A 12,299-nucleotide genomic window follows, 5' to 3' on the forward strand; every position below is an offset into this window, starting at 1 on the left:
ATCTTTGTCTTTTTGTTAAAATCGTATGCCCAAGCACTTAGTTCTAGTTTAAAAAATTCTCTCTCTATTTTCAAAATTGCTAGAAAGAACTTCTAAAACAAAGGAGTTGGACAGCTCGTACATGATTCTACTGCATTTTGCTTGCTCTGAAAATATTGAAGCATCAACTAAAAAAAAAACCTTAGGGAAACCCATCTTAGGAAGAACTAATCTATAGGTTCTCAAAACTTAAGCCAGAACCTATGAACCTAAGAATTTGGAATGAAAGGCAAACATAAGTTCATAGCCAGAAATTTATCATCATCATTTTTTCAAAATCTTATCAAACTTTATAGAATGTCGAGAGATAATTTAAAAAATGTCATTAATACTTTTTAATTCAAAATGAGTGAGAGAAATGGAGTGACAAGTAATATGATAATACCGCATAGATAAAGGGCATTATATGGTGTGCATGAAAAAAATTTAATACCCAATTAAAGATATGATTGTAAGCAGCGTTCTATAGTTACCCGCACAAGTGTGATATTTAGCATATTTCTAAAGGCCAAAAGATATTATACTCCCATAGGAGTATAATGTCCATTTATTCCCTCGAATAAAATGCCACCTAGAATAAGTTCTAGGATCCCTTATACCAAAAAAAAAAAAAAAAGGAATATAACCTCTTCAGTATCAATAAAAAAGATTTCTTAATTGTACTCTCTATGCACTTGAAAAAATTAATGCCTCGAGATTGAATAAAAGACCATCTAATTTTTACATGGTGAGTTATAAGTGCTAAAAATGTAAATTTCAAATTTCCTTTTTTGAGAATAATCATCCAATAATTCGTAATTGATTCCCAAATTTTCAGATTGCAAAAACCCCCCAAATAAGTCTTTGATCAAGAGAGTAAAAGTATACTATGCTCCCTAGAGAGCATAGTATAAAACTCTATCTAAAATATCTAATACTCTAGTGTAAAAAGAGCATATGACAAAACAAATCTGTACAAGTATTAGTATTAAATAAAATGATTGTATACTATAAGATCATCTATCTTTAGAATAAGAGTTGTAACTAATCCTAGCCATTAAATATCAAATCAGACAACTTAAAGTATATCACGGAGTTCAGAATTTTTTTTATAAACTTTAAGATTAATCAATCACATACTCTCAACCTTTCGATTTCAAATCTAACGGCTAAAAATGTCTGGTCCTCCTTATACAAAAGATATAAATAGTTTCTCATTGTAATACACATGCCACAAGGAGGCCAAGTGGTGCATTACATTGATTAGTAAAAAGAAAATTATTTCATGCGGGATCGACAGCATGACTACATGCACGGTCCATAAAGTGTAAAGCATCCATCTTAAAGATGGATGCAAGTAGATGTTTCATCTAAAACCAGCAGAAACGACGGTCCAAATGTTTTTTTAATTATTATTTCTAATTTTTAAAATTTACTTACTTTTTTCATATTCATGATTTCCATGTTAGAGATTACACATCCAAAAATCCAACTCTAAAATAGATTTATTAATAAGCCCGCATTTCTACATATGCGGGCTTGGCCGCATAGAATCCGGGTCTTTAATAAAATTGAAATTCAGGTGAAGCTCCAAGCCAAGGAAATCTTATCTTCTTGCTGTTACTTGGGCGCCAAGAAGTTATTTCCTCATTTGATTATGAAGGAGGTCAGCATTTAGTGCCTGACATGTTCCTTTTCCCTGATTTAGTATTTGTATATTACAGCGTTGTTCTTAGTCTGAGAGAGAGAGAGAACAGTTCTTGTAAGTCTAGAGAGAAAAAAAAACTGCTGCAGTCGAACGGTAGGCTTGTGGAGCACGAATGCATCTGCTTGTGTATTTCCCCTTTAAATCCTCCTCTCTCTCTGTGTCTGAGACACCAACTTCATTGATTTGTAAAGAGAGAGAGAAAACCAGTTTCCATTATTGCATATAACAGTCGATATGAGTTTTCTAGCTGGGAGGTTAGCGAGCACAGAGGCTGCATGTTTCTTGCAGGAATCCAAGCAAGCAGTGGGGCGTTTGGCTGAGAAACTTCCTCAATCTCGCAACTGTGGTCCTAACTCCATTGAAGAATTTGAAGCGAAAGCCGATGTTTTGCCCGAAATCCTTCGTCACTCTATCCCCCTTACTGCTGTTCGTCCCCCTTCTGAATCTTCTCTCTCCTTTGCGTCTAAATGGGTTCTGCCCCATTCCTCTGATTCTCTCTCTAACGGTACCAACTATGCTGAATTGATCAACCCACACAGGGCCTATGTTTCTCTGCCTCAGGTCACCTTTGGCCCTCGAAGGTCAGTTTCTAGGACACCATTATTCTCACCTTTTTGGGTTTTGTGTTTCATTGCTGCGTGAGCATTTGTTGGTAGTTGAGAAACCTTCGTTTCTGCATTTTACGGATGATGTTTGCGGTGGTAATGAGAATTGAGATTGAATTGCATAAGAAAGGTCTTCATTTTTGGGATGGGTAATTAGAATTAAAATTATATTGCATTCCCGCGGAGTAGGAAAACGCGAAGTGGGGAATTTAGTTGCTCTGTGTAGTTACCATCGCCCAAAAAGGGGATTATGCTGTTGGATTAATTTTCCAATTGCTTTGTATGGGGAGTTTGGTGCTTATTTTCTAGCAAATGGTTCAACATTATATGAACTGCCACGTTAAGATAAAGCGAGGAAGCATTGTAGTTCTAGATGGTACTTTTTGAGTTATTTCATTCACATCTGAAGATTTTCTTTCTGATGTATGGTTTTTATTTTTGAATGTGAGGTAGTATCTTAAGAGTGTCTCCTTTATAAAGCTAAAGCTTGATGCTTAGTCTGTAATGAATTAGCACCCTCCTGTCTTTGATTAAGGCATCTATTTCTATATGAATTATTGCTTTTTCAAGGTCTGATTAAATTATGCTTCGAAGGATTATCTTGTTGATTTGCTTGACTGTGATCCATCTTTTTGGTAAGATTTGTGTTTTCATCGCCCTGAATGTTTTTGAGATGTGGGATGCAGATGGAACTTGCCCAATGATGAACACTCATTCTCAGCTTCTACAGCCAATGAAGTTCGGCGTGACAAGATTCCACGTATAGATAATTAGAAGATAAAAGATGCTGCTGAAGGATTTTCACAAAGTATGTAATTTTATCATTGTTGTTGTCCTAAGAAAGTACATTTACTTGATAATGAAAATTAAAAAAAAAAAGAAAAATATTTTATTTGTCCTCCTAAGAAAATAAATTTACCTGATAATGAAAAAAAAAAAAAAAAAAACATCTTTGGTGTTTTACTTTTTCCATATTACACACATTGGGAGTTAAAAAATTCTTGTCGGCAGTTTTCCATTATTTGTTTGGACTATATTTGCATACTAGAATTACAAGGGAAGAGATGACCTCTCCTGGATGTTCTTTTCCCTCCTCTTTTGGATTCCTTGTGTTTACAAGCAGAAATTTACTTTCAAGTACATATTTTGGCTCATAGTTGTTGGGATCTCCTAATGTAGGTGGCGATCCTACTCTGGAAACTATCTCTGACCCTGTGGCAAAGAGATATTCAAGGGATCTTGATTTTTAAATTTTTGGATCTCGATCGCCACTATTAGGAATCTTGATCTCCACCTTAATGACCAAGATAACAACAAACTTGATGATTTTATTTATTTACAACCCACTAGCAATGCAACTATACATTTAATATAGTTGTATTGCTTGTTGGCCATAACTAAAGAGATCCGTATTTTAAAGTGTATATATCTCGTCCTTGGCTATATATACTCTTTACATTCGGGAGCAAGATCCCTAAAAGGTTGGGATCGAGATCCCAATTGTTCGCTATCCTGATCTCTAAAGTTTGGGGATCTCGATACCTAACATATGCTTTGTACGGACAATGCTCTTAGCCACAAGTATGTTCTGGCCTTTCATCATCCCCTGCTCTCGGTCCAGGTCCTGATACCAACAACTATGTTTTGACTTGTTCTAATCCATTTCTCGTGTATTATGTTGACAATGAACAGATTTTTATATTGCATAGAGTGTTTTTCATTTTGTATCTTTTCATGTAGTGCATTGTAAGACTTTCTTGATGTGCATTGTACTGGTGTAGAATATGTGAAATATCTGTCAAAGGATTTAGTTGATCATTTCTCTTCTTGTTTGAATGCAATTTGTGTCTAGACAGTTCAATGTTTTCAATGAATTAAAACCTTATGAATCAATATGTTTTCAAGGGTAAAAGTCAGATTTCCTTGAGCTTGATTGGCTATTCTTTATATGACTGTTTAGAAAATTCTTCAGGATAAATAAATGTCGTGAATGTGTCCTACATTGTCCATTTGTCTCCTTTCTCTTTTAATTGTTTTTGTTTTTCATTACTGATTAGGGAGATTTGGATTTTCCATCATGCTTATAATTACAAACGAAATGTATCTACTTATGCATTGGAAGTGTGTAAATATTGGTTAAATTAGCCTTGGTCACATAGCTGTGTCTCTTTCACATTTTGTTCTTTGACAGAACCAATGTGGAACTCCATAAGCAATTGGCACTGGTCTATATGGGGTGGAGGGGAGAACTAATATTCAGGATAGCATGTCTTCAAAGTTGGGATGATTTTAAGTTCATTAACTCACAATATTTTCATTTAAGATATGCCTACCGTGTTACTGTCGTAATCCCCTCATCACTTTATAACACTGGAGATCCTCGATCGCATGGAAAATTTCAACATGTCCTTTTGTTCCTTATGTACTAACTGAGCCACTACTTATACCTGTTGTTAAGGTTAACTAGGTAAGAACAACTATTCATTCTCTTAAACTATACAATACCAGCTGGCATGGTCATGTTTTGTACAGCTTTTAAGTAATATTGCACTCTCTTTTCTGATTGTTCGTTTAATAAATTTGTTCGAAATATGTGATCTGCATCCCTGTTTTTTATGACTTTGTTCACATTGGATAACTTCTTAACATTTTCTTCATTGCCATCTGGCACCCAAAACCAATTCCTGAACCATATGATTTATTCATTTTCTGTGGTTTAAAACTACTTGACAAGTACTTTGTACTTTGTTGTGCTAGTACTGCATTTTCAATCATTCACTTGTATGTCTTTATTTTAACTAATTGACTTTACACTTCAAAGTTACCGAACTTAAATTGGTGAAATTATATGGCTTGTTGAGGTCACTTAGTCTTGAGTGAGAACCATTGTAAGGTGAGGCACATTTAGAGACAGGAATGTCACTTATGGATGCATGATCATACTTCATCAAATCTCAATGATCATTGAATGTCCCTTATGGAAGCATTATCAGAATTTGTCAAATCTCAATGATCAGTTTTCCAAAGTATACGGTTCCTTAACTCTTGAATTACATTTCCCTGTGTTTCGTTTGTGTTTCTCAGAGTTCTCCTATGATTTCCTCCTTGGGTCTTGGATGCCTTTTAACTGTCTTAAAAGCCTTCTGATAAGTTTTAGTATTTCCTGGTCATTTTCCTTTGATGTTAGTCCAGTAACCCCTGTTTAAGAACTACAAATGAAAAAAATGGTAAAGGGGGGTAATCACATTTTAATAAGCAATATTACCAAGCTTTTCTTTTAGTTTTCATTTCAGTTTTCTTTTAGTTTTCATTTCCCTTACATTTTCCACTCATCTCCAATCATTTCTCGGCATCTGCTATCTTCATTCCTAGTTGCTGTTTCCTTTGGGCAATTTTTTGAGAATGGTTAACTTTGTGTTTTATATTTCATTATATCACAAAAAACCAAAATATTCCTTTTGGACAATTTTCAAGAATTGAACTGTAAACTATGTTTCCTGTTTTTTTTTAGTACTGTAAACTATGTTTCCTGTTAATACTATGAATCAGCACGTGTTGATATAGTATCTTATGAATTTTGGATCATGTGTATTGACTTGAAGATCTTATGCTTCGGATCCTGATATTGATTCGTGACCTTAAAATGAGACTGTTCTTATACTAAGTGTTATCCCTTCTTTGCAACATTTATACTTTGTTATCCCTTCTAATGGAAAATCTTTATTTGTAGTTGGAAAAGCTTTTGCTGTTGCCACAGTTCTCGTCTTTGGGAGCGCCACTTTAACATTGGCAGTTGCGGCTTCCAAACTACAATTGCACTCTGTAAGTAAACTGGATCGCCATTATTCTTGGCAAAACTGTTAGTCTAGTAACAGGAGTTTTAAGTGCAGCAAAAGTTTTTGACAGTTTGATGGCATTATGAATCTGGCTCTATAATCAAATATTAATCAGCTGCTGGATATAAATTCATCTTATTAAGGCATGGTTTTCCGATGGTCGCTGGTCATTTGGTATTGAGGTGGATATCTATCGATGCTGTCTTATTTCTTTTCAATTTTGAAGTGTGAAGGAGTGCATGTTACCTGCGACAAGTCTTATATTTCTATTCACTAGTGCTTATCATTGAGTATACTGAGAGATAAATCCATAAGTTGGTGTGCTTATAGTACACATGAATATATATATTGTGTAGAGATGATTAAGCTCTTCTTTGTAATTCCATTGTCATCCATATGCAAACAAACTATGTGAGGGTAGTGTATATCATAATCAGGTTACCTCTTTGAATTCATTTTCCATCTAACCCTTACCCGGTTGGCGCTTCAACTTTGAACAATTTTGAACAATCCTATCCTTGGCCCAGGTAATGGATCCTGGAAGTTAGATATTTGGAGAAATTGCAAGTTTTTAGGGTTTCTAGACATATAAAATAAGGGGTTTATGAATGACTTTTTTTAGAACATAGATGTTTCTTGGTTTCTGGAGATTTATGCTCCAAACCCTAATTCAAGTTACTAAGCTTTTTAATGTTTGTTGCTCAATCTTTTGTGCTTGGATTTTGTTATTATCTGCTATGGATTTTGATCTTGCTACTCAATTCCATTCCCAAGTAAGTGAACTGGGAATTATCTTGCTCTAAAGACTTTTCTTTCGTCTTGTGCCTACCATGCATCACATAAAATTTGGTATCAAAGCAAATGTTCCTAATACATGTCTTTTATCGGTTTTACCCTGATTTTTGTGCCTGATTTATAATTTGATTGCCGTGGCTGCACTTGCGACCAAGGTAGAGGAGGATAGCAAGAAGCAATGCAGAGGATCAAAGCACAACTGGATCAACTAATGCATATAGTTGTGTTGAGAAGCTTAACAAAACCCTAATCAAGGGCAAGATAATGCAAACTTTCATGAGCCATAGAATGAATGCATACGTCCTCATGTGGAAGCCAACATTTGGCATGAGAGGCAGATGACAGTGATGCCTACTCAGATCCGCAAGAGCAGGGAATTGAGGATCGATTAATTCTGGCATTGAGGATGTGTGTGGAAGTTATGGATTCAATGGGGAAGCTAATTCCAGATGAGTTGAATTGAGAGTATTAAACAGTTCATTGCATGGAAAGATTTGCTGGAAAATTGGAAGTTGAAGCTTGTTGCGCTAACATTAAAGAGTCATGCACTTTTATTGTGGAAACAAGTGCAAGTGGAGAGGGAGAGGAGCTTGGGAAAGATAAGATCAGAACTTGGGAAAGGGTTGTTTGATGAGGACGTTTCTTCCAAATGATTAATGCCTAAATACTATTTCGGTTATAACACCAATTATGACAGGTCTTAGTTCCATACATGAGTACACGGAGGAATTTCGGGAACTGGTTAATTAATGATCATAAGGAAACAGTGGAACAATCTGCTACCCTATACACAAAGGGGGTTGTATCCTGCAATGCAAGATAAAAGTTATCACATCCCCTATGATGTGTTGATGACGCATACTAGTTGGCACTGATGGATCAGCGGAAGAGAATTTCAACAAGGCGTACCTCAGGGGAGAAGAGCTTCTAATTCATCTTGGAAGCCCTCTGGTGCAGGGCGTGCTAGCTCCAACATCCTGCAACCTGCTAACTAATCCAACCCTATTCAAGGGGTAGATGTTAAGGGCGTGGAATGGCAGAACAAGAGCAAGGTGCAGATGGTTGCCAGTACTTTAATTGTGGAGAACTGGATTATTGATATTTTGCTTGCCCGATGCAGATGTTCGACCAGCAGGCCATTTAGCTAAACAAAGTGGAAGATAATAGCTTTGACGTGGATCATAGAGCTAATGAAGCACATGATGAAAACATTAAAAGCACCGAGGAACAGGCAGTTAATCAAGTTAAGGTGACACAAGAGGCAAATTTTACAGCTGATGTGTGTGATATTTTGAGCCCCCACTGAGTCCTAACAGCACTGAAAGCAAAGAGAGTGTGATATGGTTATGGAATAATATTCTCTGTAAACATTACAGCATCTGATGTAGAATTTTATGCTGTAGTTCAAGCTCTTAAATATTGGCCGCACTATTTTACTCTTAGGGAGATTGTTTTGTATTCAGATCACATAGCCCTTAGGTACTTGAGTTCACATAGGAACCTTGGCCATTAACATGTTTAGTGATGGCCCTCTTACGAGAAATACATCTTTGTCCTCGAGCATTAAGCTGTGCAGAACAGAGTTAACTCATGCGTTAAGTAGGTCAATCCTTACTTCTAGGTACTTGGTGCTCCAGTTTATCAGGTTTGAATTGATTGAGGAGGAGGATCCCTATTTTAAGCCCTATGGGAAGCATGTGTTCATGGTACCGATAATCCCACATCCAAGTCTGTTGCAAGATGGATTTATGTTTTATCCTATTCGTCTATGTATTCCCAAGGGATCATTTAGGGATAGCTTCATGATGGAATTGCATAGTGGGGACTCAGGTGGACGTTTGGATATTTCCAAAACCATTTTTTTCGTGGAGAAAAAGTACTTCTAGCCGAAACTGAAACAAAATGTGAGGCTGTGTGGAGCATTGTCGTATATGTCAACTCTCCAAGGGCCAATCATAAAATAGCAGCCTTTACATCCCACTTCCTATCAAGGGTGCATCATGGGCCAACGTTAGTGCTCACGTCATCCTTGGCTTTCAGAGTACCTTGTGAGTTATGGATTCAGTTTTTGTAGTGATGAATTGGTGTTCCAAATTTTTTAATTTTTTTGGAGAACATTTGATGCATCTGAGATGGCTGTACCTACATCGGATACGGATGATCATTTCTCAGCTTTCAAGGACTTTATGTTACAAGATTGGTACCTATGGTAGTGCCTACAGGCCCAAAGTGATGGGAAAATTGAAGTGAATATACTTAGGGGCTTAGCTAGAGATAGGCCATCTCAATGGAACTTGATCCTTTTTTTTTTTTTGGGTAATTCAAAGGGGATGACAGGCCCCTACCCGTTTTTTGAGTAGATTAGGAGTTAGCTTTTTGAAGGTCTTAGTGGGGTGGTGTTAGTGGTGGGAATGGAAACCACAACATGGTGACGAGGTGTGAGGGTGCTACCACCATGACCCCAGCCCCTTTCCCATGGATTGTTATATTGCTACTCAATTCCATTCCCAAGGGAACTGAACCCTCTTGCTCTAAATATCTTTTTGTGTTTTGATAATTTTAGCTCTCTCTGTGTTGGGATTTTGTTTTTCTCTGCTGTGGATTGGTATATTGCTACTGAATTCCATTCCCAAGTGAACTAAACTCTCTTGCTCTAAATACCTTTTTGTCTTTTTCCTACATTGTATCACACCACTTGAGTTATCATGTCCATTGCTAGGCCAGATGAAATGATATGATCAACATACATGAAGCGTCATGTTATGTTTTTCTGTTCCAATATGGATTGTTGTAGAATAAAATGCAGCTTGTGATGACATAAAATTATATTGCAGATGGTAAACCTCAGTTAATTTATCTGAAATGTTTAACAATGGCTCATATAGGTTCCATTAATTTGGATGAAAACAATCAAGTGTTGAAAATTTGTCTTTCATGCGATGGTCATATTTGTGTACATATTTTACTGAAACTTCATGGTTTTAGTTGAACTGTCTAACAATTTTTAGTACTCGTACGACATTCTCAAAAAAAAAAAAACAATTTAGTACTCTTATGGGTTGTTTGGCAGTCATTACCCTGTATAAGAAAAACTTCTTGAGATTACAAAAGAAAAAGAGAAAGGAAAATTACAACTCTTTGAATGACCTTTCTTGTTCTAATTCTTGAGAGATTTAAGAAGCAATTGATTTTTGTACAGGTTGAGGATATCAGAGAAAGAGGGAGGGATCTTCTTCAGCCTACATTCAAAGGTCTTGGGGAGCAGTTAATTCCTTTTAGAACCTGGGTACACTAGGCTTTGTGTGAGAAAGAAGTTGCAGTTTTTTTTTAAAGGAAAAACTTTATTTATATAAGGTTGCACCTTAATATATAGAATTAAGGTGCACCTCTAAAAACCTTCAAAAAAGGTTATTTTGATGTTGGAAAAACATCTAATTGATCCGACATAGAGATGTATAATTATGGAGAAAAAAAGAGATTTAAGGTCTGAAGTTGCATCTTGTAACACATTATCTGAACCGTCTATTTTCAAAATTTTCTTGTGTTTATAGATTTGCTTATTTGAACTGTTTCTAGAGTTTAAAATTTTATAATTAGAGAGAAAAATATATTATTGCACCATCCTAAAAAATTACGGCACCAAAATTGCATCTTATGACAATGTTTAGAGTTACACCTTTACTTTGATAGTTAAGGTCGCAACCTTATGCAAACCACACACTTTTTTAAAGTCTGACTGACTCGGGTGTACTTGGGCAGGCTGAAGAGGTGGCAAAGAAGTGGCGCACCGAGGCCATTGATGAATCACAAAAGAAATGTATCATCATAGAGCTATCCAAAAGACTAGGCGTGAAGGGACACAGTGAATGATCATGCATGGAGAATTGTTTTTTGAGTTGCTTGCTCAATTTAATGTTTATTAACAGATAAATGAAGGATAAATATTTCTTAATGGTGATATTCGCTATGGCACGACGTGCATCGTTTTAGAATAATGTAAAATGATATTACTTTGTATTGTATGAAGTAAAAAAAAAAAAAAAAAAATGTACATATTGCTAACTCTTTTGCAGTTGATTCTGGCTGTCTACTCATGTTAGATAAATTGTATATGGTGGTCATGCCCTTCAGGTTTAGCGTAGTTGTACTTTTCATGTTAGTAAGAAGAAAGAAAACAATTCAATGTTAAAATTTTTTTGGAAAGAAAGGATACTCTGCTTTAGTGATGCACATTCCATAGAAAGTGAAAATAACTAGTGATAAGAAGAATTGTATTAGAAAAAAAAGGAAAAAAGACATGTACCCTTTTTCTGTAATTATAATTCCAAATAAACCTTTATATCAATAGAAAGCCATGGGCTCCATCCAAGGAAATGGCATATAACCTTATATAAATTATAACTCTATTATTTTTGTATTTTTCTAGTGATCCCGTGATTTTAAGAAATGCTCATTTTCTGTTTCTAACTTTTTTTCACCCTTGAATCCCTCTCTCTCTCAACCTCCTTCGAGTCCCATCTCTCACTCTCATCTTGTAAACCTTGACCTCCATTAATTTTTTTTCTCTATCTTTTTTTCATTTTCTTTTGAAAAAATGCGGGATTTCAATAAAATAATGAAGGTGCAACCAAAAAAGCTAAACATGGGAAGATAAAAGAAAGAGCAGGGGAACAAAGAAGAGAAACAAGAAGAAGAAGAAGGGATAGGACCACCATCAATCACGACGTGGCCCTCTTAGCCAGCAAATTAACATTAGAGTTAAAATCTCAGACCACATGATGCAAGATCACTTCATAATCCCTAAAAAGTACCAGGATTTCATCCATAACACCACAGATCTTCCAAGGAGTGGAGTCTAGGTTAGTGCACCATCTAATCATATTAGCCGAGTCTCCTTCGATGATTACTCTAGAAAAGGAGTGGTCCAACTAGATAATCCCATTTTCAGGGCCCAAAGCTTAGCTTTATTGATTTCACAACAGTGCAACCTCCCAAAATAAGACAATACTGTCGTCCCATGGTGGTTTCAGAGAAGACCCCAAAACCAGAGATGCCGTCAAAATTCAGCTTAACCCAACCTTTAGGAGGTTTTGTCCAGACCCTGAGATAGGAAATACGTCTTGGTCTATATTCTAACAAATCCCTATGTTGCCGTCAAAATTCAGCCTAACCCAACCTTCAAGAGGTTTAGTCGTGAAAAAAGAAGGCAGGTCTGTGTTACGCTCTTCAAAAGTTCTCAAATTCAACCCTCCATAAATTCCACAGCTCTTCAAAAGTTCTCAAATTCCGTTCCCTCCATAAATTCCACAACGCAGCGGCGACGGTAATCCTCCAGAG

General features: G+C 36.1%; 1 protein-coding gene across 1 annotated transcript; it reads left to right on the forward strand.

Moving 5' to 3' along the window:
• Window positions 1-1,899: 1,899 nt before the first annotated feature.
• LOC18428157 (coiled-coil protein) lies at window positions 1,900-11,024 on the forward strand. Its single transcript, XM_020663560.2, is given in 5 exon segments — window positions 1,900-2,307; window positions 3,018-3,139; window positions 6,062-6,153; window positions 10,162-10,248; window positions 10,722-11,024. Coding segments are annotated over 5 exon segments (759 nt in total). The 5' UTR covers window positions 1,900-1,960; the 3' UTR covers window positions 10,833-11,024.
• The last annotated feature ends 1,275 nt before the right edge of the window (window positions 11,025-12,299 follow it).

The sequence above is a fragment of the Amborella trichopoda genome, chromosome 10 (assembly GCF_054954075.1).
Source record: "Amborella trichopoda isolate Santa Cruz 75 chromosome 10, AtrichopodaSantaCruz75HAP2 v2.0, whole genome shotgun sequence".
NCBI lineage: Eukaryota > Viridiplantae > Streptophyta > Magnoliopsida > Amborellales > Amborellaceae > Amborella > Amborella trichopoda.